General features: G+C 42.8%; 1 protein-coding gene across 9 annotated transcripts in view; it reads left to right on the forward strand.

Moving 5' to 3' along the window:
- Positions 1-27902, forward strand: part of fhod3b (formin homology 2 domain containing 3b) — a 561621-nt gene that overhangs the window by 319143 nt on the left and 214576 nt on the right. For all 9 annotated transcript variants that reach the window (XR_013548492.1, XR_013548493.1, XM_078415815.1 and 6 more), the window contains exon 6: positions 26996-27090. Coding sequence is in view for 7 of the 9 variants with exons in the window: in XM_078415815.1 (XP_078271941.1) it covers positions 26996-27090 (95 nt within the window). In the remaining 2 variants the exon portion in view is untranslated. The remainder of the gene's footprint in view (positions 1-26995; positions 27091-27902) is intronic.

The raw sequence follows: 27902 nt of genomic DNA on the forward strand, positions 1-27902 counted from the left end.
TTTTACTGGGTGGGAGAATCTAGGACCAGAGGTCATAGCCTCAGAATAAAAGGGCGCTCTTTTAGAAAGGAGATGAGGAGGAACTACTTTAGTCAGAGGGTAGTTAATCTGTGGAACTCATTGTCGCAGAGGGCTGTGGAGGCCAAGTCAGTGGATATGTTTAAGGCAATGTGCAACTCATAGGTTCATAAGTTCTAGGAACAGAATTAGGTCATTCAGCCCATCAAGTCTACTCCACTATTTAATCATGGCTGATCTATCTTTCCCTCTAAACCCCATTCTCCTGCCTTCTCCCCATATCCCTTTTCATCTTTACTAACAAAGAATCTGTCAATCTCCACCTTAAAAATATCCATTGATTTGGGCTCCACAGCCGTCTGTGGCAATGAATCCCATAGATTCACTGACCTCATACTTCTAAAAGTATGTCCTTTTATTCTGAGACTAAGGTCTCTGGTCCTAGACTCTCCCACTAGTGGAAACATCCTCTCCACAAAAACTCTATCCCAGCCTTTCCTCCCAAAAATTCCATAACGTACCAAGTTAAATATCCTTCATTATGTCTTGCTATGATGTCTTGGCATGGGACCTTGTTAGTAAACTAAGGTCCGCTGCACAGTCACAGGTAACAATATCAACTTTGTGCAGATGATCACACCTCTCTTCACTGTCCTTCTCCACTGATGGTTGCCATTTACACTCTAACTCTAAGCCTTGCAAATGGCTGACATTTCAACCTCCTGAGGTTATCTCAATGGTGTCGGGTTAGGTAAAGGAGAAGTGCAGCGAGACCTGGGTGTCCTTGTACACCAGTCACTGAAAGTTGGCGTGCAGGTATAGTAGGCAGTGAAGAAAGCTAATGGCAAGTTGGCCTTCATAACAAGAGGATTTCTGTATGGGAAAAAAGAGGTTCTTCTGCAGTTGTATAGGGCCCTGGTAAGACAACATCTGGAGTATTGTGTAGAGTTCTGGTCTCTTAATTTGAGGAAGGACATCCTTGTAATTGAGGCAGTGCAGCGTAGGTTCACGAGATTGATCCCTGGGGTGGCGGGACTGTCATATGAGGAATGATTGAAAAGACTAGGCTTGTATTCACTGGAGTTTAGAAGGATGAGAGGGGATCTTATAGAGACACATAAAATTATAAAAGGACTAGACAAGCTAGGGCTAGCGGAAAATGGCGGCGCGCACGGGCGCAGCAGCTTTTGGCTCTCTGACTTCTAATTTCGTTGTACCTTGCGTACAATGACAATAAAGGCATATTATTATTATTAGATGCAGGAAAAATGTTCCCAATGTTGGGGGAGTCCAGAACCAGGGGCCACAGTCTTAGAATAAAGGGGAGGCCATTTAAAAATGAGGTGAGAAGGAACTTTTTCACGCAGAGAGTTGTGAATTTGTGGAATTCTCTGCCACAGAGGGCAGTGGAGGCCAAATCGCTGGATGGATTTAAGAGAGAGTGAGATAGAGCTCGCGAGGCTAGTGGAATCAAGGGGTATGGGGAGAAAGCAGGCACGGGTTACTGATTGTGGATGATCAGCCATGATCACAATGAATGGCGGTGCTGGCTCGAAGGGCCGAATGGCCTCCTGCACCGGTTTTCTATGTTTCTATCTATGAGCTTGCCAACGTCTGTGAAATCTTTTGCCTGTCATCGCTACTGCTCTACTCAGAGTTCTCTGCTTCACTTGGAGTTACTCCACTGGTTCTTCAAGCAACAACATTTCAACTTAAGACCGATGTGGTGATTCTCGGCTCGTTAGTGTGGCTGCTTATAAAGATAAAGCTGTTTAATGAAGATAGTGTTATTTATTAAAGTAAAATCCCAGCTCATGGAAGTATCTGGTACTTTAATATGACAATAGACAATAGGTGCAGGAGGAGGCCATTCGGCCCTTCGAGCCAGCACCGCCATTCGATGTGATCATGGCTGATCATTCTCAATCAGTACCCCGTTCCTGCCTTCTCCCCATACCCCCTGACTCCGCTATCCTTAAGAGCTCTATCCAGCTCTCTATTGAATGCATTCAGAGAATTGGCCTCCACTGCCTTCTGAGGCAGAGAATTCCACAGATTCACAACTCTCTGACTGAAAAAGTTTTTCCTCATCTCAGTTCTAAATGGCCTACCCTTTATTCTTAAACTGTGGCCCCTTGTTCTGGACTCCCCCAACATTGGGAACATGTTTCCTGCCTCTAACGTGTCCAACCCCTTAATAATCTTATACGTTTCGATAAGATCGTAATAATCTTATACGTTTCGATAAGATCTTAATATCCTTATACGTTTCGATAAGATAATAATCGTTCTATTCAATACGTTTCGATAATAATCTTATACGTTTCGATAAGACCCATACCATATGATACACCCGAGAACCAGAGGACATGGGTTTAAAGTGAGGGGGGGAAGATTTAATAGTAACCTGAGAGGCGTCTGTTTTACATAAAGGATGGTGGGTGTATGGTATGAGCTACCGGAGAAGGTAGTAGAGACAGGGATCATCATAAATAATCAGGGAGATTTGGACAGGTACATGCATAGGGTCAGAGGGATATGAATCAAATGTAGGTAGGTGGTACGTGTGTGGATGGGGCATGTTGGTCACATGGGCAAGTTGGGCTGGAGGGACTGTTTCCACGTTGTCTGACTCTGTCTCAACCCAATCCACAAAGGTACCTTTACTTTCTGCTGGCCTGCTTACTTTAAAGTCAGTGTGAACTGAATTTTTTATTGCTGGCATTAAAGGCCAACTAAACGTAAATGAATAAATAAGAAGTAGCTCGTGATTACATTTTGATCAATTCACCATCATTGGTTTAAAGAAGCAGAACGGAAATTCTTTCTCCAGCAGTTTTCGTAATATAATTTGGGTGGTTTATTTTGTCAAGAATTTAGCACTCTATTAAAGAAAGGAAACTGAAACAATGTTTAATTTCCTTTTTTTTTGCAGCACCATCTGAAGAGCTACTTGATATTTATTGCAAATTGCATCTGATTGTTAGGAAAAGTAACATAATATGTACATAATATTGCGGCCTTCTGCTGCCACTCCTTTGTCTCCGTTGTCCCCCATCAGTTTGGCTTAAAGTCATCTCGTTGAGTCTTATAAGAAAATAACTGCAGATGCTGGTACAAATCGAAGGTATTTATTCACAAAATGCTGGAGTAACTCAGCAGGTCAGGCAGCATCTCAGGAGAAAAGGAATGGGTGACGTTTCGGGTCGAGACCCTTCTTCAGACTGATGTCAGCCTTTTTTTTTGTCCCGCCCCCCTGACATCAGTCTGAAGAAGGGTCTCGACCCGAAAAGACACCCATTCCTTCTCTCCTGAGATGCTGCCTGACCTGGTGAGTTACTCCAGCATTTTGTGATTAAATACATTTGTTGAGTCTTATTGTCTGTAACTCATTTTCACCTAGCCCACAGCTAACAATGGCCTGTTTCCTTTATCATTGTTACTTTTTTTTGCATATCTTTAGTTCATTTGTTCTATATCTCTCTCTGTATCACCATCTATATCTCTCGTTTCCTTTTCCCATGACTCTCAGTCTGAAGAAGGGTCTCGACCCGAAACAGGGGTCACAGCTTAAGGATAAGAAGGAAGTCTTTTAGGACCGAGATGAGAAAACATTTCTTCACACAGAGAGTGGTGAGTCTGTGGAATTCTCTGCCGCAGAAGGTAGTTGAGGCCAGTTCATTGGCTATATTTAAGAGGGAGTTAGATGTGGCCCTTATGGCTAAAGGGATCAGGGGGTATGGAGAGAAGGCAGGTACAGGTTACTGAGCTGGATGATCAGCCATGATCATATTGAATGGCGGTGCAGGCTCGAAGGGCCGAATGGCCTACTCCTGCACCTATTTTCTATGTTTCTATGTTTCTATCATCTATTCCTTTTCTCCAGATATGGGTGTCTGACCCTCGGAGTTACTCCAGCTTTTTGTATCTATCTTTGGTTTAAACCAGCATCTGCAGTTCCTTTCCGCACAGTTTGGCAACACTGTTGGATGAAAATGCAATTATTGCAACACGGTGCAGGTGATTTATTTTGGGATCACAGAAGAGATCACCTGCGAGAGATCAAAGAAATGTGCGACACATTCAAGGCAAGGGCAGCAAGAAGTTGTCTCAACTTGCCGAGTGCCAATGATGAAGAGGTTGTTTGATGTGAGTCAGTAGACAGTTAAGCAACTTGTGATCAAGTGCACTCATGCATGCCCCAGTCAATATTTCTAATCCTCTTCCACAGCCCGGGCAGATTACTGCCACTTTTTGATAAGAAATGTTCAATAAATGTTCATTTGGGTTTTAACCCCGGAATGGACAAAAGTGCCTTTCAAAACTACTGAAAGGATTTGTGTTTCTTTTCATTGACTCACTCGTTTGAAGGCTGCCCTGTTCAATATCTGTGCACTTTTCCTTTTGTAAATTGGAGGCTGATTGCTTGACTGAGGGATGAGAATGCTATGCTAGTAGATTAAAGACCAAGATGCTAGATTCCTATTCTGCATAAGGGCTAGGTGCATTGTTATGGCCAAGTTTCCCATTTATAGCATGCCTCAACACTGGAACACCGCCTGAGATACGAGGAACGTCTTGGAAAAGCAAGGAAAGGTTGGAGGGTATGATTATTCTACTCTTCCTGGTGTGGCTTTATGGCTTGTAGATCATTTAATCTCACTCCTGAGAGGATAGAATGTGAATTATGCACACCTGTAAGAGGGGGGGAGAACCCGGGGTGTACATAATGTCATCCATCAGCAAAAGTATCCAAAAAAATCCAATATATGTCACATTTTTGTTGGGGTTTACCACCAGAATAAACTGATGGTGCAGCCTTACAGTCTTTACCTGGTGCAATGGTAGTTGAATTAAAATGAAAATGTGTTGCCTGATGATTCTTTTGGTATTTTACTTTCAAGGAGTACAGATCAATATGTACATTTAGTACTGACAGTGATGTTTCATTAAATGCATTGAGGTCACTATGGAAATCGGGTTAGGAAGGAGACACAGATCAGCCATGATTGAATGGCGGAGTAGACGTGATGGACTGAATGGTCTAATTCTGCTCCTATCACTTATGACCTTGTGACCTAATGCTTGTTCTTAGCGGGGAATCATTTTGTTTTATTTTTGGACGTGAGCTGATGGCTCCATTTAAGTTGCCATCAATTTATCAATATATCTTTCTTCCACAGTAAGCTATTTATACCTCTGCCCTGTACCTTGAATTGCTGTGAATATTTCTGACTCTCATCCTTAACACATATAAAGTGCTGATATAATGAAGTACTGATATTATGAGACTGACCTCTATAATGCTCTTGCACTAGCATCTTTATAATTTTGATAGAATAGGAATAGAATCCTCAATAAACTTTGCAAATTTTATCAACAAAATGGGAATGCTCAGCTAACGTTATTCAATTATGAGAAAGATAATGGCAAGTTGGTCATTTTGTTAAACAAAATACATTGTACTCTTCCTTTAATTTATATAAATATTGTGGCTAAAGGAAATAAAATGTTATAAGAATTTAAATAATTACTAACCAGTAAGTTGAAGTCAGTGGCTCAGCAACTCCCCCTCCCACTCCCAGTCTGACCTTTCTGTCATGGGCCTCCTCCATTGTCATTGTGAGGCCCACCGCAAATTGGAGGAACAGCATCTCATATTTTGCTTGGGCAGCTTGCACCAGCTTGATGCTGTTCCTCCAATGTTCCTGGGATGGCAGGACTTTCATATGAAGAAAGACTGGATAGACTCGGCTTGTACTCGCTGGAATTTAGAAGATTGAGGGGGGATCTTATAGAAACTTACAAAATTCTTAAGGTGTTGGACAGGCTAGATGCAGGAAGATTGTTCCCGATGTTGGGGAAGTCCAGAACAAGGGGTCACAGTTTAAGGATAAAGGGGAAGTCTTTTAGGACCGAGATGAGAAAGTTTTCTTTCACACAGAGAGTGGTGAATCTGTGGAATTCTCTGCCACAGAAGGTAGTTGAGGCCAGTTCATTGGCTATATTTAAGAGGGAGTTAGATGTGGCCCTTGTGGCTAAAGGGATCAGGGGGTATGAGAGAAGGCAGATACGGGATACTGAGTTGGATGATCAGCCATGATCATATTGAATGGCGGTGCAGGCTCGAAGGGCCGAATGGCCTGCTCCTGCACCTATTTTCTATGTTTCTATGTTTCTAATATACCCCAGCGGTATGAACATTGATGTCTCTAACTTCAGATAGCTCCTCTGTCCCTCTCTTTCCCCTCCCCCTTCCCAGTTCTCCCACTGTCTTCCTGTCTCCAACTACATCCTTTCTTTGTCCCACCCCCTCCCCTGACATCAGTCTGAAGAAGGATTTCGACCCTAAACGTCACCCATTCCTTCTCACCTGAGATGCTGCCTGACCCGCTGAGTTACTCCAGCATTTTGTGATACCAGTAATTTGAAGACGATTGGTTAACATTATGCACACTGAGGGTGAGAGAAGAGGAGTTACATAGAAAACATAGAAACATAGAAAATAGGTGCAGGAGGAGGCCATTCGTTGTGATCATGGCTGATCATCTACAATCAGTAACCTGTGCCTGCCTTCTCCCCATATCCTTTGATTCCTCTAGCTCCGAGAGCTCTATCTAACTCTCTTTTAAATTCATCCAGTGAATTGGCCTCCACTGCCTTCTGCGGCAGAGAACTCCACAAATTCACAACTCTCTGGGTGAAAACGTTTCTTCTCACTGTTTTAAATGTTTGAGGCTGGCAATAGCTAAGTTCAACAAGATCCAACATAGAAACACACGGCTTGGCTTCAACAGCCATGTCAATGGTTACTCTTCGCACACATTTACTTGCACGGATCCCATGTCCTGAGTTGCCTTTCTCTTCATCCGCTCATCCAGTTTAACCTGGATTGTTGACATGATTCTGCTTCAGTCATTAAGATTGGAATTGCTCCATGGATGTCCTTAGCCTCCCTCCTCATTGAAGCGGTTCCTTCTGGCCTCAAGATTGTGTACAGTTCCACTCTTGTAATCTTTTGCTGCTTGAGAAGAACTATTGGAAACAATGTGTTTCAGCTATCTTTACCCTGGTTACACTGCCTTGTCACTTGCAGTGTTTGGCCAAAAATTCCTTTATCAAGTTTTTCTTTGCACTACTTTAATTTGGGCAACATCTTTGAATCTAAGATGTATTTCCTACAGTAGGAATGGCAAGATGGGGGTCACCAGAACTTGACACCTGGAACTCAGAGTACAATACTGGATAAATGATGGGTGGGTGGTTGATTGGATTGCCAAGAATTTAGCGCTGAAGAGAGAGTGCCTTTGAATAGTTTTAAGGATGATTGACGTGGAGAGATTTGAACTCGCTACCAAAGACCTGTAATTTTCTTTCAATTTTAGTTAATTATCCTCTTTTGCTCTACATAGTGATAGATTAAGTGTGGACTTTCCCCTTTAACTATTGATTATCTGTCAGCACGTTATGTTGCATCTGCAAAACGGTTAGCAATAAAAACATAAATTTTCCATAAACGGGTGTTGAGACAAGTTTTCAGTCTGGGCTTCTGAGGAAATGCAGCAAAAATATTGGTGAGCTTTTCTTGCATGGCAGTGGAATTCTTTCTTGAGAATCCAATATTTACCTCGGAAGCCAAATAGGTTGTGAAAGTCTGCTGAGTTCCAGCGAATTATTGCAGATTATTGAAATAATAGCAAAAAGCACAAAAGTAAAGCTGGACTCATTTATCAAAGTCATCTTAACCCTGAAATACATCCACAGAGCATGATGCAGGGCATATTATTCTTTATTACTTCAATAATGTTTAATATATCCTGTGTTCATTATTTCCTGAAGTTTTAGTTGCTAATAAAAGGACAATAACTTTGCGTTGGTCAGTTTACATTCCTTACGAATGAATGGTATTGCAACAGGCGTAACACTGTGATTTAATTTCACTGCATGTGACAAAGCATTATCTGGGCTACATGTGTCAACAGGTTTAGGGAGACTCCTGTTTTACTGAGCCCCTTTCTTATGTTTAGCTACTACTTCTAAAAGGTTGGGAAGTTTATTCTGGTTACGCTGTATTCTCCATTGATCCGACCTTGAAGATAGATGCATACAACCTGATAGCAAAAGAAAATTGTTTGACAAAGCTGAAGCTCAAAAATTGGCATAATAATGCCAAAGAAAGTTCATAAGATCATGTGATCGGAGCAGAATTAAGCCATTTGGCCCATCAAATCTACTCCGCTATTCAACCATGGCTGATCTATCTCTCCCTCCTAACCCCATTCTCCTGCCTTCTCCCCATAACCTCTGACACCCGTACTAATCAAGAATCTATCTCTCATCTGCCTTAAACGTATCCACTGACCTGACCTCCACAGCCTTCTGTGGCAAAGAATTCCAAAGGCAAAGTTGAGCCTGACTCAAACATTGCATGCAAATGCTGTTGACAAGTGAGTTAAGGTGAAGCCTCCATAGCCTAATGACATCCAACAGAGTTAATAGAGGCTGGTAATAAAATTACCTGCACCCACTTCCAGCTCTATTAATAGCTTACATTTTAATTCTGGGATTTTCATCTCCACAAATGGCCATTGACATTACTGTTTCCTAAGGATGTTTCCAGTAAAGGTAGAATCTAGGACCAGAGGACACTGCCTGAGAATAAAAGGACATACCCTTCAAAATGGAAATGAGGACAAATTTCTTTACCCAGATGGTGGTGAATCTGTGCAATTCATTGCCCACAAGCGGTTGTGGAGCCCAAGATAGTGGGTAATTTCAAGGAAGACATTGAAAGGTTCTTGACGAGTAAAATTAGATTTATGGGCGGCACATTAACACAGCAAAAGAGTTGCTGCCTTCCAGTGCCAGAGACTAGAGTTTGATCCTGACTATGGGTGCTATCTGTGCGGATTTTGTATGTTCTGCCCGTGACCCCATGGGTTTTCTCCTTGTGCTCTGGTTTCCTCCCACATTCCAAAGACATGCAGGTTTGTAGGTTAATTAGCTTCTGTAAATTGTCCTGGTCTAATTTCTCAAATTCCCTATCCAATTGCACTGTATGTGAATACCTTCATGGCTCAAAAGGCCAATGAGCTTTGCCTTGTAGTAATATCCAGATCCTGAAAATTAAAAAAAAACTTCCTGCCCACAGCTTTCCAATTTCTTCACTTTTGAATGTATTCTCCCATCCCCTTTGAAAGGTAATATTGAAACAGTTTTCACCTCTTGCAGCCAATTTATTCCAGACTTGGAAGTGTGAAACCTCTTCTGGACTGTCTAAGTCCAATTGCAGAGTGAGCTGACATTTTACAGCTGTATTTAGAAGGTGCTGCATTGTGAATGTTCCCATTCTTTAATGCCAAATGTGCCTGTTTAGATGGGTATTCAAGAATGCAAGAGGTAATGGACAATAGACCATAGGTGCAGGAGGAGGCCATTCGGCCCTTCGAGCCAGCACCGCCATTCAATGTGATCATGGCTGATCATTCTCAATCAGTACCCCGTTCCTGCCTTCTCCCCATACCCCCTGACTACACTATCCTTAAGAGCATTATCTAGCTCTCTCTTGAATGCATTCAGAGAATTGGCCTCCACTGCCTTCTGAGGTAGAGAATTCCACAGATTTACAACTCTCTGACTGAAAAAGTTTTTCCTCATCTCAGTTCTAAATGGCCTACCCCTTATTCTTAAACTGTGGCCCCTTGTTCTGGACTCCCCCAACATTGGGAACATGTTTCCTCCCTCTAATGTGTCCAACCCCTTAATAATCTTATACGTTTTGATAAGATCTCCTCTCATCCTTCTAAAACTGGAGTACTAGCCAGGATCATTTTCTCAACGTCTTTGATCACTGATCTACCACTCACCATAAATTCATCAAGTGAATGGGAGCAGAATTAGGCCATTGGGCCCGTCAAGTCTATTCCGCCATTCAATCATGGCTGATCTGTCTTTCACTCTTAATCCCATTCTCCTCCGTCTCCCCATAACCCCTGACACAAGTACTAATCAAGAATCTATCAATCTCTGCCTTAAAAAAATCTACTGACGGCCTCCACGGCCTTCTGTGGAAATGAATTCCACCCATTCAACACCATCGAACATTTTCAAAATACTGGTCTGTAGATGCAGGTTAACAATAAGAAATGTGCTGTGCTCAATTTGAACAATCCATGTTACTCATATGCTACTGGGCTCCTTAGCCATCCGAAGACCGCAAGTAATTTTTAAGTTCCGAAAATAGGTAGTTGGAGAATTCCATTATACAGGTTTCCCAAGCTTGAAGTTGCAACTGATTTTTTTTATTTCTCTCATGCTTTCCATTGCTCATATCTTCTCTGGAGGTATTCCAATGATTGATTAATAACTGCTTCAAATTTGTGAGGGTTTCCAGTTTGTTTATTAATAGGAGGGACTTTGTGCCAGTTTGGTTAACAGTTAACGATTCTGCCCATGAGTCAATGGCTTTAAACTTTATCACTCCAGGAATAAGTAAACACCACTTCATTTACTCAAGTGTGCTTGCATGGTTTTACTCTTTCTTATCTCAAACACTTCTGATATTTGCTCAGTATTAGGAATTCTGTGTGTGAGGGTGGCATGTCAAGAGGGGAGGGGAGAATGGATTTATTTCCTGATTTGTTTTATGTGTGAGATGCCTCATCTGCATTGTGCAGCGAAATTGCCAAAAGTTGGCAACACTTACTGCAACTTCAGTATCTGCAAAACTCTCTCGGATCTTTATCGCATCTCTGATCAGTGCCTTCACGTATGATTATTTGCCATTCAGTTCTTTCCGAATATCACTCCAGTTAACACTGAAATTTTATTTTAAAATCATACTCAATTGCTACCTAAAAGCAGCGCAGCATATCCAAGCTCTAATACAGTCTAGTGCAAAAGTGGTTAGAAACTATGAACGAAACAACCTAATGACTTAAATAAAACCCAACCATGCTCAATATTTATTTGAGATACAAGGATCTGCAGATGCTTATTTACAAAAAAAGATACAAAGCCCTGGAGTAACTCTACGAGTCGGGTAGCATCTCTGGAGAAAGTGTTTAGGTGACATTTCAGGTCGAGACCCTTCCTCAGATACTTTATTAGAACCTGGTTTGAGTGAAAAAGAAAGGCAAGTACGAGAAACACTTAGCTAAACATGTCCCAAAGGCTTGAGAGTTGGGGAGAAGCCGTAAGGAAGAGTGGATTTTATTATTACAATAAAAGTGGATTTCCATCACTCATGGCAATGAATGATGCCATTGACTGAATAGTTTAGTTGACTGTCATGGGTACTGAGGTAGAGTGAGAAGCTTTTTGTTGCATGCTATCCAGTCTGTGAAAAGTCTATGTATGTTAACAATCAAATGCACAGTGTACAGACACAGAATAAAGGGTATAATGTTTCGTGCAAGATAAAGTCCAGTAAAGTATAATTAAGGACAGTTTTAAGGTGGCCTATGAGGGAGGTCAGGATCGCTCTCTAGTTGGTGAGAGGATGGTTCAGTTGTCTGATAACGGCTGGGAAGAAACTGTTCCCGATTCTCGAGGTCTGCGTTTTCAAACTTATGTACTTCTTGCCTGATGGGAGAGGGGCGAGGAGGGAGTGACCAGGGTGAGACTGGTTTTTGATTATGCTGGTGGCCTTGCCGAGGCAATGTGAAACATAGAAACATAGAAAATAGGTGCAGGAGTAGGCCATTCGGCCCTTCGAGCCTGCACCGCCATTCAATATGATCATGGCTGATCATCCAGCTCAGTAACCTGTACCTGCCTTCTCTCCATACCCCCTGATCCCTTTAGCCGCAAGGGCCACATCTAACTCCCTCTTAAATATAGCCAATGAACTGGCCTCAACTACCTTCTGTGGCAGAGAATTCCACAGACTCACCACTCTCTGTGAGAAGAAATGTTTTCTCATCTCGGTCCTAAAAGACTTCCCCCTTATCCTTAAGCTGTGACCCCTGGTTCTGGACTTCCCCAACATCGGGAACAATCTTCCCGCATCTAGCCTCTCCAACCCCTTAAGAATTTTATATGTTTCTATAAGATCCCCCCTCAGTCTTCTAAATTCCAGCGAATATAAGCCTAGTCTATCCAGTCTTTCCTCATATGAAAGTCCTGCCATCCCAGGGATCAATCTGGTGAACCTTCTCTGTACTCCCTCTAAGGCTAGATGGAGGTGTAGATGGAGGCAATGGCAGGGTGGTTAGTTCTGTGTGATGGTCTGGGCTACATTCACAACTCTCTGCAATTTCTTGTGGTCTTGGATGGAGCTGTTCCCAAACCATGTGGTGATGTTGCTCTATATTTCTCAACATCTTTTAATTCTGTGTATTATTTGCTCTCATCATTGCATCTCACTTCTCTGCATCCATTTGACTGGGAGATAGATATCCCCTTGCAACTGATTTTACCGTGAGCATCTATGTATTTGGATGCATCCTGCGACATTATGAAAAAGAAGAAATGCCCACTGTCCATAAGCAAAGTCTAAATGTAGATGATTAGCTCATTGTTGTTGTTTGAGGGAGATGATGCTCAAATGACTATTGGACTTCTTACTGTACAATGATCCCTAGAATTTAAAAGTACTTAATTGCAAAGGGTTTTGGGCTATTCCAAGAACGTAAAGAACACTGTTAATGAAAAAAATGTTTAATCAAAAGCACAACATTGAAGTTTATCTGGTTATTTGGCTCATTACTGTTTGTGTGCAATGCATGAATACTCACTGGATTAGACAGGATGAACAAAAGGAGAAATCATTGCTGTAAAATGGAGACATAAGAGGCTGCAGATGCTGGAATCCTGAGCAAAAAACAAAGTGCTGGAGGACTTTGAGCCAGGCAGCATGGCTCATTAGTTTTTTCCAGCACGTTGTCTATTGATGAAAAAGGTGTTTTAGGTTTACAGCCTTGAATTAGACCCACTTTGTTGTTTTTTTTATGAAGTACAAATTAGCTGCTGTGTTTCCTGTAGGGCATTCAAATTATGAACTATTTTGTAAATTGTGAAATATTTTAGGATGTGCTCTCAATGATGTGCACCATGAATCCAAGTTGTTTATTCCTTGGGCTCAAATTTGGTCAGTGATTGATTCAGGACAATGAGTGCAAATAATATATCCCACTGGAGAAAATGTAACACAATTACTCTTGTTGAAGATTTTAAAGAAATTGTTAATGAAAATAAGGAATATTAAGGTAACTAAATCCCAAGGGTATCCTGGAACATTATGTGAAGACAGAGAAGAATTTGCAGGGCTCATCGCAAAGATCATTATCTTTAACCACAGGTTTAGTTTAGAGATGCAGCGTGGAAATAGCCGTCCAAGTCTGCGCCGACTAGCGATCCCCATACACTACCCTGCACACTGGGGACAATTTTACTTTTTTTTTTATGCCAAGCCAATGAACCTACAAACCGTATAAGAAAATAACTGCAGATGCTGGTACAAATCGAAGGTATTTATTCACAAAATGCTGGAGTAACTCAGCAGGTCAGGCATCATCTCGGGAGAGAAGGAATGGGTGACGTTTCGGGTCGAGACCCTTCTTCAGACTGATGTCAGGGGGGCGGGACAAAGGAAGGATATAGGTGGAGACAGGAAGATAGAGGGAGATCTGGGAAGGAGGAGGGGAAGAGAGGGACAGAGGAACTATCTAAAGTTGGTGAAGTCGATGTTCATACCACTGGGCTGCAAACTGCCCAGGCGAAATATGAGGTGCTGTTCCTCCAATTTCCGGTGGGCCTCACTGTGGCACTGGAGGAGGCCCATGACAGAAAGGTCAGACTGGGAATGGGAGGGGGAGTTGAAGTGCTCGGCCACCGGGAGACCAGTTTGGTCAATGTCATCTATGGAGTGTGGGAGGAAACCAAAGATCTTGGAGAAAACCCTCGCAGGTCACGGGGAGAACGTACAAACTCCACACAGACAAGCACCCATCTCCAGGATCGAACCCAGGTCTCTGGCTCAGTGAGTCAGTAGCTCTACCAATACGTCACTGTGCTGCCCAATAGGTGAGGTGCCAGAAGACTGGAGCATAGCATCTATGGCGCCCTTTATTTACGAAGGGACACGACAGCAAGGCAGGAACCCACAGTCTGATGAAGGGACTCGACCCAATCATCCCGTCCCTTCCCAATTCCAGCACTTTATTTATTTTACCCAAGATTTAACCATCTGCAGTTTCCTGTGTCACCACCATGAATGGAGATCTTTGTCGGCATGGATGAGTTGAGTCGAGGGGCCTGTTTCTGTGCAATAAAACTCCAAATCTCTCTAAAATTCAATGAGGTGTGCAGCAAATTGAACTGCATCTCTGGAGAGAGAAACAGTTAATATTTCGGATTGATTATGTATTCTTATTGAATCAGAAGAAGAAACGTATGGACTTTATGTCAGCACAATTTATCTTCACACATCATTGAATAATAAACCGACCCGCTAAACACAATCTGTTTGTGTTTTATTACATTTTATCCCTTTGAAGCATAGTCATTGGCTCCACATGTTGAGTTTAACAAAAAACAGTGTTTACAAGCAAGTAGCGTAAGGGCATGACATATCTAATGAGGATTAATATACATGACCAAGGCTTGGTAATTTTGACATAATTTTAAAGCCTAAAAGGCATTTGACATTCTTCGTGCACCTGGTTCAAAGCAACTTTTCATTTAAATGTGCTGATCAAAAGCAAGCCAGCCTGCCAGCTCTAATAGATATGTTTGCATATAAACATGTGCTCCACGCCTGCGGAGGCAGTTGCACACTTGCCTGAGCTGCCCTGCCTCACGTCCGGGTCCTTAAAAAGGCCGCAGAAGGGAATGAAGACCGGGAATGATTCCTGGAGCAGCTATCTGATCAACGGATATGGACAGTCTGAAATTATGTGAGACTTTCTCAAATGCTTTATCGTACCACCTTGTTGCACCTTTGTATTTAGACATACGTGATCTTTAATTCCGTTTGATTCTCTTTTCTTAGTCCGTGCATTGATTTCCAGTGGCCATTTAAATTGTGGTAACAGTGAAGTATTATTGAATGCTATGTTTTGGTGGAGGTCATCAATTTGAAATGGTCACTTTATATTTCTCTCTTCACAAATGGTGCATGATTAGCTGAGCATTCCCAACATGCTCTTATTATTTTAAATTTCCAGCATTTACAGTTTTTCTTGTTTGGGTTATAATTTGATGTTTAACATTTAATTGTCATTGAGTGATACAGTCATTCAATGCGAGACACCTTTGTATCCTACTTAAAGCTGCCTGTACTGGTCTGTTCTGTTCCCTTCGTCGAGCAACTTGTATACTGGGAGTAGATGAGTAGATTTGACAGTCTCAGGTGGTAGATGCAAAGTAAGAAGGATATAGGCAGAAACCCTGTCATTTTTTTGCCATTTAGAAAGGAGATGAGGAGGAATGTTTTTAGTCAGAGGGTGGAGAATCTGTGGAATAAATTTATTGCCACGGAGGCTGTGGAGGCTGTCAATGGATATTGGTAAGGTGGAGATTGACAAATTCTTGATTAGTAAGGGTGTCAGGGGTTATGGGGAGAAGGCAGGAAAATGGAGTTGAGAGGGAAAGATAGATCAGCCATGATGGAGTAGACTTGATGGGCCAAGTGGCCTAATTCTATTCCTACAACTTAAGAACTTAGGAACATACGATATTGTGCAACAGCTCACACTTTCATAGTGTCTTTTAGACTGTAAAGCCTCCAAGGAGCTAACAATTCAAAGAATTTTAGGAGCGCATGTGAACTTGGGATAGATAGTTGCTTAAGCAAGTCCCTTGACAGTATTGTCTTGATATCTGTCCCTGGGCCACTGTAATGAAGCCAGGGGCTCTTGGGGTTGTAGGAAGCATTCATCATGAGAGATCAATTGTACCACTCATGTTGCAGAGATTTCTCTGGGTTATGTGGCCTTGGGACATGGTAATGTCTACTTGCCTACTTATCTGAAAGGATCCATATCATAATAATGGTGTACAGTTGCTCATTATGAATAGACCCCTATAAATAGTTTCTCTGTGCTTTGAAAAAAATAGTCAAGGCAAATGTGGGTCCCTTGAAGACAGAAGCAGGGGAATTTATTATGGGGAACAAAGAAATGGCAGACGAGTTAAACCGTTACTTTGGATCTGTCTTCACTGAGGAAGATACACACAATCTCCCAAATGTTCTAGGGGCTGGAGAACCTAGGGTGATGGAGGAACTGAAGGAAATCCACATTAGGCAGGAAATGGTTTTGGGTAGACTGATGGGACTGAAGGCTGATAAATCCCCAGGGCCTGATGGTCTGCATCCCAGAGTACTTAAGGAGGTGGCTCTAGAAATAGTGGAAGCATTGGAGATCATTTTTCAATGTTCTATAGATTCAGGATCAGTTCCTGTGGATTGGAGGATAGCAAATGTTATCCCACTTTTTAAGAAAGGAGGGAGAGAGAAAACGGGTAATTATAGACCAGTTAGTCTGACATCAGTGGTGGGGAAAATGCTGGAGTCAATTATAAAAGACGAAATTGCTGAGCATTTGGATAGCAGTAACGGGATCGTTCCGAGTCAGCATGGATTTACGAAGGGGAAATCATGCTTGACAAATCTACTGGAATTTTTTGAGGATGTAACTAGGAAAATTGACAAGGGAGAGTCAGTGGATGTGGTGTACCTCGACTTTCAGAAAGCCTTCGACAAGGTCCCACATAGGAGATTAGTGGGCAAAATTAGGGCACATGGTATTGGGGGTAGGGTACTGACATGGATAGAAAATTGGTTAACAGACAGAAAGCAAAGAGTGGGGATAAATGGGTCCCTTTCGGAATGGCAGGTAGTGACCAGTGGGGTACCGCAAGGTTCGGTGCTGGGACCCCAGCTATTTACGATATACATTAATGACTTAGACGGAGGGATTAAAAGTACCATTAGCAAATTTGCAGATGATACTAAGTTGGGGGGTAGTGTGAATTGTGAGGAAGATGCAATAAGGCTGCAGGGTGACCTGGACAGGTTGTGTGAGTGGGCGGATACATGGCAGATGCAGTTTAATGTAGATAAGTGTGAGGTTATTCACTTTGGAAGTAAGAATAGAAAGGCAGATTATTATCTGAATGGTGTCAAGTTAGGAGGAGGGGGAGTTCAACGAGATCTGGGTGTCCTAGTGCATCAGTCAATGAAAGGAAGCATGCAGGTTCAGCAGGCAGTGAAGAAAGCCAATGGAATGTTGGCCTTCGTAACAAGAGGAGTTGAGTATAGGAGCAAAGAGGTCCTTCTACAGTTGTACCGGGCCCTGGTGAGACCGCACCTGGAGTACTGTGTGCAGTTTTGGTCTCCAAATTTGAGGAAGGATATTCTTGCTATGGAGGGCGTGCAGCGTAGGTTCACTAGATTAATTCCCGGAATGGCGGGACTGTCGTATGTTGAAAGGCTGGAGCGATTGGGCTTGTATACACTGGAATTTAGAAGGATGAGGGGGGATCTTATTGAAACATATAAGATAATTAGGGGATTGGACACATTAGAGGCAGATAACATGTTCCCAATGTTGGGGGAGTCCAGAACAAGGGGCCACAGTTTGAGAATAAGGGGTAGGCCATTTAGAACGGAGATGAGGAAGAACTTTTTCAGTCAGAGGGTGGTGAAGGTGTGGAATTCTCTGCCTCAGAAGGCAGTGGAGGCCAGTTCGTTGGATGCTTTCAAGAGAGAGCTGGATAGAGCTCTTAAGGATAGCGGAGTGAGGGGGTATGGGGAGAAGGCAGGAACGGGGTACTGATTGATAGTGATCAGCCATGATCGCATTGAATGGCGGTGCTGGCTCGAAGGGCTGAATGGCCTACTCCTGCACCTATTGTCTATTGTCTATTGTCTATTGTCTATTGTCTATTGAAATTGTAGATCTGTGCATTCAATCTGTCAATTGGGAGGGAGTTTACCCACATTAACTATTGTAGACAAGCTGCAAGCTTCTGGACGAGCAGCATCACATTCAGTTCTTAATTACTTGCTAGAATCGTTCACAAGTTTTCCCTTCAGCTTCATTGTCCAGTTGAAAATGGTAATTGAATGGTTTAAAATACATGTGTAAGAAGGAACTGCAGATGCTGGTTTAAACCGAAGATCGACACAAAAAGCTGGAGTAACTCAGCGGGACAGGCAGCATCTCTGGAGAGAAGCAATGGGTGATGTTTCTCTTGAAGGGTCTCAACCCGAAATGTCACCCATCCCTTCTCTCCAGAAATGCTGCCTGTCCCTCTGAGTTACTCCAGCTTTTTGTGTCGATCTTCATTTTAAAATACATGTTCAGTGGTGGTGAATCTGTGGAACTCATTGCCACAGAAGGCTGTGGAGGCCAAGTCAATGGATGTCTTTAAGGCAGAGATAGATAGATTGTTCTATCCTTCCTTTGTCCCGCCCCCCTGACATCAGTCTGAAGAAGGATCTCGACCCGAAACGTCGCCCATTCTTTCTCTCCTGAGATGCTGCCTGACCTGTTGAGTTACTCCGGCATTTTGTGAATAAATACCTTTGATTTGTACCAGCATCTGCAGTTACACTAGATAGATTGTTGATCAGTAGGGGGGTCAGGAGTTATGGGGAGAAGGCAGGAGACTGGGGTTGAGTGGGAAAGATGGATCAGCCATGATTGAATGGCGGAGTAGACTTGATGGAGCGAATGGCTTAATTCTACTCCAATCACTTTTTTAGGTTAACATTAATTAGGAAAAGTATACAATATTTGCAACATTTATCTTATGATTTAATCAAAGCTTTGGGGCATGGTATTTTTTGCTATGAATATTAACACCATGAGAACAGTAAACTCAGTGACAACATTGTTGAGGTCAGTGAAATGGAAATATTTTTTGATCGAATTAAATGTTGGACCCCTTTTCCCAGAATTGAGAATGGGATAACTACCTGATTTGAGCGATCCAGGTTATTTAGTGGTAATTGTATGTGTTATGTAATTAACTCTGCTGTGCTCTTCTCAGTACAGCATAGGAACAAGCCCTTCAGCCTACAAAGTCCATGCCAAACATGATGACAAGCTGAACTAACCTTTGCCTCCAATTGATCCAAATCTCTCCATTCATTGCATATCTATGGGTCTGCCTCTACCATCAACCCCAGCAGTGCATTTGAGGCACAGAGGCTCTGTGGAAAATAAAACTTGCCCTGCACATTTCTTTTAAGTTTTTGCCCCTCTTTCCTTAAAGATCTGCCCTATAATCCCTGACATTTCCACTCTGGGGGAAAAAGGTTCTGACTATCTACCCTATCTATGCCTCTCATAATTTAATATACTTCTCTCGGGTCTCCCCTCAACCTCCGATGCTCCAGAGAAAACAAAACAGGTTGGTCCAACCTCTCCTTGTAATAACATGACTTCCTGACTCTCGAACTCAATACCCCGACCGAAGAAGGCAAATATACCATACACCTGATCTACTCGAAGATAGACCCAAAATGCCGGAGTATTTTAGTACAGGCAGCATCTCTGGAGAGAAGGACCATCTACTTGTGTTGTCACTTTCAGAGTGCTATGAATTTAGATCCGTGGGCCCTTCTGTACAACAGTGCTGTTAAGGCTCAAGGTTACATGGTGCACATGAGATAGGATCAAGTCTGAGAGGTTATGAAGGTCCTAATTTTGATCTCTGCTCCATTAATTCCAGTATTTCCATCAATTTGCCCTTGTCATCAGTGCACTTCACATTCCCGGACAAGGGAAGAATTCATTTGCAATTCCATATCCTAGTGCCTTTTGCAGATACGTGGCCCTATGGAATTGATAATGGGCAGAGCCAACCTTGGCCGTTATATTGCTATTTATTGCAGCACAAATGTTACAGAGGTTTCTAGAATTCGTTTTCACCCAAACAATAAACAATTAAATGTTTTGGACAAGAATGGAACTTCATTACAAGGCGCAAAGTGCTGTAGTAATTCAGCAGGTCAGGCATCAACTACATCTTTTATTTTTGCCTCATAATTGTTAATGCATTTCCCTAAAAAGCAATTCTATTGATCTTAGTTCTATTGATCTCTGTTTTGGAACTAATAATTGCATCAAATGGAGTTTGTAGAAGAGTGTTGTAAATGTCTCCCACCTCCACCCAGTCCACCTAGGCACGCATGTTTCCCGGTTGCTAAACACGTTAACCCCCCCTCCCATTCCCATACTCGTGCAAATGAATCATCCTACAACAGCCAGAGAGCAGTCCTGAACGACTATCTACCTTATTGGTGACCCTCGGACTACCCTTGATTGGACTTTGCTGGCTTTACCTTATCATGTATCTATACACTGTATGAATATTGATATCTCTAACTTCCAGTAACCCTTGCTTTCCCTCTCTCTCTGTCTCTCCTCCATCCTCGTCTTCCAATTAGTTTCACTGTCCTCATTAAATTTTATTGATTGAATGCCTTGTCACCTTCCCCTGAGTTAACAATGAACCGTTGTACATTTTCCTTGATCAACGTCCCCTTTGATGGGTCATTTTCACACCTTACCTTTCCATATCTCTCTCTCTCTCTCCCTCTCCCCTGGCTCTCAGTCTGAAGAAGGGTCTTGACCCGAAACGTCACCCATTCCTTCTCTCCAGAGATGCTGCCCGTCCCGCTGAGTTACTCCAGCATTTTGTGTCTATCTTCCGTTTAGAATAATTTCCTAACTTCACTCCAGCAAGGTCTAACTATTTTTCGGACGGTACCCTCGAGAACCCTTAAACAGGAAAATTAGTGGCTGGGACGTTTTGTCGTGCAACAAGTTTATGTGCATTGTACAAATAGTTACAACTATTTAAAATTGAGTTGAAGAAAACCGGAAGTATACCATGTGGACGACTATACTTTTGAGATTTCTGACTGACAAATGTTCAAAGCTGCCCATATAGGTATGGCGATATTTCATGATGTGTATCATATGGTTGGACGTGACTTTTGTGGTTACTATTCCTGATCCGTTCACAGCCAGGAAGGCCTGTTTAACTTTTTACAGCCAGTAAGGCCTATTTAACTTTTTAAGCCAAAGCAATCCAGCCGGAGCAGGTCTGAAGTCGAAGGGAGATTCATTGAGCATAACTATCAGTAGGTCAACTTTAATTTGCCGCTAAGGGTAGTTGTCCCCCATGGCTATCTCCCTTTAACCCCGCCCACTTCTGAGAGGGTCAGTTGGTGCTTCCTCAACAACAGTGCCCAGGTGTGGAATTTCAGAGAATATTTTATTTCTGAAAATTCTTAATTTACTTCAATTATGAGTGTTTTCTGAAAAACAAATATTTTCAGTCTAAATGAAGAAAGTACTAAGGCCTAGTCAGTTCAATGAATGCGCATTCATTGCCGTGTCTACTTGAACATTATGGTGTCTCTCAGTCTGTCCTCCATCCCAGTCTTCCAACTAGTTTCACTGTCGCCTGATTAAGTGTTACTGATTGTATGCCTCGTTGTCACCTTCCCCTAAGCTAACATTGAACCATCGTACATTTTACTTGATCAACGTCCCCTTTGAGCTGTCATTTTCACACCTTACCCTTCCATATCTCTGTCTCTCTGTCTCTCTGTCTCTGTCTCTCTCTGTCTCTCTCTGTCTCTCTCTCTCTCTCTCTCTCTCTCTCCCCCCCCCCCCCCCCCCCCCCGACTCTCAGTCAGAAGAAGGGTCTTGACCCGATTGAAGCTTGGTTTCTATTTGAGAAGCTCAAAAGTAAATCACTTTGCCTGCTCTGAAGCCTGTAGGAAGGTTGGAGCCTACAAATGATTGCTTCTTTGGTTTTCTTCAGTGTTGGACGACAAGCTTAAACACTGCACTTTAGCCCATTTGTTTTAGGCTGCTCATAGATGACAGCTGAGGGTTTGCCAGCACACAGAAGTAATAATCACAGCAGATTCAGAATTTAGATTAAGGAAACATAGCTAGCTCAAACCTGGGAGGTTTTGTTTAAACAAAGAAATGAAATCTTAAAGTGACCAACCTGCTAGGCACATTCTGTGTATATTCATCATTATTTTATGAGCTGTCAACATTTCTTAGTGGGGCCTGGTAGATCTCACGCTGTTGGTTTCTATGGTGATGCTGTCGAGATCAGGGCCAGAAATATACAGAGGTGCTGCAGAGTCACCTCTTGTATGCATTTCTTGTCAGATATGGCGGCATTGTGGCACAGGAGCTGCTGCCTCACAGCGCCAGAGATTTGAACCTGACCTTGGTTGCTGTTGGTGTGGAATTTACATATTCTCCCTGTCACCGCGTGTTTTTTCTCCGGTTGCTCCGCTTTCTTCTTGCATCCCAAAGATTTGCGGGTTTGTAGGTTAATTGGCCTCTGCAAGTTGCCCCAAATGTGTGGGGAGTGGATGAGAAAGAGCGATAACATAGAAAGTAGTGTGAACAGGTAAGCGATGGGCTGCGTGGATTCGATGAACTTTCAACACCTGAAACCCGGGTTTGTTCCTGGCCACGGGTGCTTGTCTGTACAGAGTTTGTACGTTCTCCCCGTGACCTGCATGGGTTTTCTCAGAGAACGTTGGTTTCCTCCCACACACCAAAGATGTACAGGTTTGTAGGTTAATTGGCTTGATCTAAACGTAAAAATTGTCCCTGGTGTTAATGTGTGGGGATCGCTGGTTGGTGCGGACTCAATGGGCCGAAGGGCCTGTTTTCACACTGTACCCCTAAACTAAATTTTAACAAAATCTAAACCATGCTATATCTTTTTTTAAATGAAATCAAGCAAAGACATGGAATAAATTGGACAAGACTGTGAAGCTACATAATTCAATACTGCTTCCTCTAGAGCATCTTCTACATTGTGTTTGCTTGGCAAATGAGCAAAAGCGGTGTAGAGCAGTCCAGCAGTAAGGGGCAGCACGGTGACGCAGCGGTACAGTTGCTGCCGGAGACCCAGGTTCGATCCCGATTACGGATGCTGTCTGTATGGAGTTTGTCCGTTATCCCCGTGACCGCATAGGTTTTCTCCGAGATCTTCGGTTTCCTCCCACGCTCCAAAGAAGTAGAGATTAATTGGCTTTGTGTATGTGTAAATTGTCTCTTGTGTGTGTAGGATAGTGTTAATGTGCGAGGATCGCTGGTCGGCGCGGACCCGGTGGGCCTATTTCCACGCTCTACCACTAAAACTAAACTAAAGCAGTGCTGCTGTACAGCAATTGAGGGGTGTGTTACACAAAATAGTCTCTTCAGCCCAACTCATCCATGCTGACCAAGTTGCTTAAATCAGGTAATCCCATTTGTTTATCCTCCAGCCCACATTTCTCTAAACCTTTCCTAATCATGTTCAATTGCCTGGTAAATTTCGTAACTGCACCTTCCTCGAAAACCTCCTCTGGCAGCTCGTTCCAGGTATGCACGACCCTCTGTGAAAATGTTGCCCCCTCAGGATCCTTTCAAATCTTTTCCCTCTCCCTTTAAACCTAGTTTTGCAGCCCCTCCCAGTGAAAAGACTGTTGCTGTTCACCTTTATCTGTGGCTTTATATTACTCCATGAGAATGGGGTTAGGAGGGAAAGATAGATCAGCCGTGATTGAATGGCGAGGAGACTGATGGGCCATATGCCCTAAATCTGCTCCTATCACTTATGAATTTATGAAGATTACCTCGGCCTCCTAAGCCCAGGGGAAGCAAAGACCCAGCCTGTCCCGCCTCTCTTTATTGCTTAAACCCACCAGACCTAGTAATATTCTTGTAATTTATTTAATTGCACACTTTCCAGTTTAATTAAAATTTTCCTTTAGCGCGGTGACAAGAACTGCAAACAATATGTCAAATGTGGTCTTACAAATATCCTGTACAACTATAACGTGACATTCCTCATGTTGCAGCTCGGCGGCTCGGCAGTCTGTGGCCTGCTGGGAGCTTCTGTGTCCACTGCGGATTGTAAACCACTGCAGATTGTAATCCCCAAAACGCTCCCACCTTCCACCACAGAATGCTGGTGATCACTGAATGCTGCACTTTTCCCTGTAACCGCAGCTGCTGCCTGAGGGGGCAGTGGAGGGAGAGACTCCAACAACAGCTGCAGGAGTGACTCCATTGCCAAGCGGAGGAGATGTGGGTCCAGGGCTGGTGAACGAGATCCGTGTTGGTGGGCCAGCAGGGGCCTGATGGGCCAAAGAACCTGCCCTTGTGCTTCTGACTCTAGGTTCCCCTCTGGAACCCAGTCCATGCAGAAGAGTTTAGTTTAGCGCGGAAACGGGCCCTTCGGCCCACTTTGTCTGCACTGACCAGCACACATTTAACACTATCCCACACAATTTACCATTTTTACCAAGCCAATTAACCTACAAACCTGTACATCTTCGGAGTGTGGGAGGGAACCGGAGCACCCCGGAAAAAAACCCTCGCAGGTCACGGGAAGAATGTACAAACTCCGTACAGGCAGGACCCATGGTCAGGATCAAACCCGGGTCTCTGGCACTGTAAGACACTGTAAGACAGCAACTCTACCGCTGCGCCACCGTGCCGCACATACAGGTGTCCATAGTTGGCCGCAGATGTCTCACATGCCACAGCGCAATTGGTTAGCACATCCCTGATTCCATGTGATCTAACCTTCCAGACTAGCCGACCTTGTAATACCTTGTCAAAGGTTGCTGTCACTTGTTAAAAGACCAATCACTTGAGATCAGACAGAGAGGGTAGCTGGAAAAGTTGTATACAAGGAAAAGAGCCAACCACTTTATATCATCAGGCATTGCTGAATGATATTTCCTACTCCATTATTGCAGCTATGAGTGCCAGAGGTGCTAAATCCTAAGTGTGTCTGAAACATGATTTACACACTCCTTGTGTAGGATAGAGAAGTAGTGAAAAAGAGAGGATGTGAAATGCAAGAGATGAGGACCTGTGGCCAAGGGGGGAATAGATGGCAACAAGTGACAAGGTGCTACACCACAAATGGGGAAGAGAATGCTTATTTATTTGATGAAATTAACTCTGCATTGAAATGATTAGAATCAAACATTACCCATTAGAATTGACACCAATTCCTGGTGTATTCGGCAGAAGCTATTGAGACCAGACTCAATTTACAAACCTTTATTGTGCTTGTAATTATTGTCACACTGGGGTAATTAAAGTTGACGAACAGAAGTGAATTTAAAGACACCTCCACTTGGCCCTAAAACCAGATTTTTAACATGTATTAGAAAGCTTTATCTATTTTAAGGTAAATTTCTGAGATTTAATTTCAGAGTAGTTTATTCAATGCCATTTGGCATGTGACAAAATTAAATCTGCAGATTTTTAATTCATGAGTGCACAGACTCTGCAGTTTTTGGGCCAACTGCGGACTTCCATGAAGAACTACAGGATGCACGTAAACTGACGGCTATGCTTTCCTCTACAATAATTGGGATCACGACAATTAAATAGCTGGTTTAGATGGGGCATCTTGATCAGCATGGACGAGTTAGGCTGACGGCCCAGTTTCCATGCAGTATGATCCCAATTGCAAGAACAAAATTCCTTTGTTTAAAAATAATGTTTGAGACAGAAAAGGTGTTTCCATTGAGTTTAAGTCTTTGCTCTTTCAAGCTTTCCTCTCCTACTTCAACTCTGATCCGGATATGTTTCCCAAGTACGGTTCCTTGCAACAAAAAATAAGATGTATCGAATCAAAACCAATCAAAGTTTATTATTTACCTTGCCACAGCAAATGACTTGGTTGCCCATCTACACATTTCTAAAACTAAGTTTCTCCATTTTTTCCCCCACAAAAATTGTCTCGCCTTTGTTTATTTTTATGCCATCACAAATAGATCGCAATGCTTTTTCTAGCTTTCTCTTTGCCTGACTACAGAGAGTGTGAGGAAGTGTGAAAGGACATACACTGCATTTTTCACCTGACAGAGATCCACGATTTCTATGACTGTGCGAGTTAGTCTTTGCTCCCATCTCTCAATCTCCTTCCGCGTTGCATGCCTAAACCGTTGTCACACGTACCCACAACCTTCTACCACCACTTCTTCTGATAAAAAATAACTCACTGGTACAGTCACAATGGTAAACGGAGCCTATTTTACTGTTTGCTTCACCCACTTTCATACCAGCACATCATGCTACCCTTTGCTTTTTTCCCCATTGTTACATTGTAGTCAAGATTTTCTGTTGGGATGAGGAATGTTCCTAGGAATCCCATTATGTGATAGAGTGAATCATTTGAATGCTAGATCTACATCTCATTTAGGGAACTGCTTGATTGATTTTGTGCACCTTTAAATGTGGGTCTCGGACGAGAATGTCTCCAGGGTACTTGGGGTAACCAATAATTCTGCTCCCATCTAATGAACACAGCCTATTGAATTTGTCTCTTTCAACACAGCCCATGTATCATACCTGAAACTATTATGGTTTAGTTCTGGTTTAGTTTAGAGATACAGCACGGAAACAGGCCCTTTGGCCCAGCGAGTCCGCACCGACTAGCGATCCCCGCACAATACCACTATCCTACTACTAGGGACAATTTACACATACACCAAGCCAATTAACCTACATACCTGTATGCCTTTGGAGTGTGGGAGGAGACCGAAGATCTCGGAGAAAACCCACGCGGTCACGGGGAGAACGTACAAACTCCGTTCAGACAGCGCCTCTAGTCGGGATCGAACCCAGGTGTCCAGTGCTGCAAGCACTGTAAGGCAGCAACTCTACCCCTGCGCCACCGTGTCGCTCTGTCTATATAACATTGCTTAAAACTACAGATCCATCAATTCAGGGCAAAGAATTTTGGAATTTTAAATTGAAATGTTTGTGAAATCTTAATATTCCTCAAACATATACAGTAATTATTATTGAATGATAAATCATAATGTTGACCTAACTTGCAAGGAATTGCTGTCTTTATGATAATATAAAAGTTGAAAAAATTATTGTTCTTTTTTCAAGGACACTCATATTTGTGCTCTAATGTGATTGTCCCCAGAACATTAATAAGTACAATGCTCTTTGTTCTGCAGCCCTTGGCCAGATTATGCTTTATGTGGATGGAATGAATGGGGTGATTGGCCACAATGAAAGCATCCAATGGTTGTATATGCTCATAGGCTCAAAGGTAAGAACATAATCTTTATTATTCTTTATAAAGTCGTTATTAGTATTGTGTATTTGGATCTAAACTATTACTCAGCGAATCATCAACTGCCACGTTAAGTTAATTTAGCCTTTGATAATGGAAAATTGTCTTCAGTGAAGAAGTTTTGTAACTAGTGTTGGCAGTCATATCTATTTCATGTGATGGGAAAGACCTGAATGATAAAATATCAGGGATTGTCTTGCACACCAATCAAGAATATCAGCACTGCCCAGGAACAATCACCTTAACCGTCTCTCTCTTGTTGGGCAACTAATGACGAGGAGCTGCTCAAAGGTGCGGATGGTGCAGTGATACAGCCAATAGATCTGGTGCCTTGCAGCTCTCAGTTAATGTAGCCAGATGTGATTAAAGATTGAACAACCAAAGGTTCTTTGGTTACCCTTGGACTATCCAATGTTTGGGGAGTCCAGAACAAGGGGCCACAGTTTAAGAATAAGGGGCAGGCCATTTAGGACGGAGATGAGGAAAAACTTTTTCAGTCAGAGAGTTGTGAATCTGTGGAATTCTCTGCCTCAGAAGGCAGTGGAGGCCAATTCTCTGAATGCATTCAAGAGAGAGCTAGATAGAGCTCTTAAGGATAGCGGAGTCAGGGGGTATGGGGAGAAGGCAGGAATGGGGTACTGATTGAGAATTATCAGCCATGATCACATTGAATGGCGGTGCTGGCTCGAAGGGCCGAATGTCCTCCTCCTGCACCTATTGTCTATTGTCCATCCTTGATCGGAATTTGCTGGCTTTACCTTGCACTAAACGTTATTCCCTTATCATGT

The sequence above is a fragment of the Rhinoraja longicauda genome, chromosome 2, assembly GCF_053455715.1.
Source record: "Rhinoraja longicauda isolate Sanriku21f chromosome 2, sRhiLon1.1, whole genome shotgun sequence".
NCBI classification, from domain to species: Eukaryota; Metazoa; Chordata; class Chondrichthyes; order Rajiformes; family Arhynchobatidae; genus Rhinoraja; species Rhinoraja longicauda.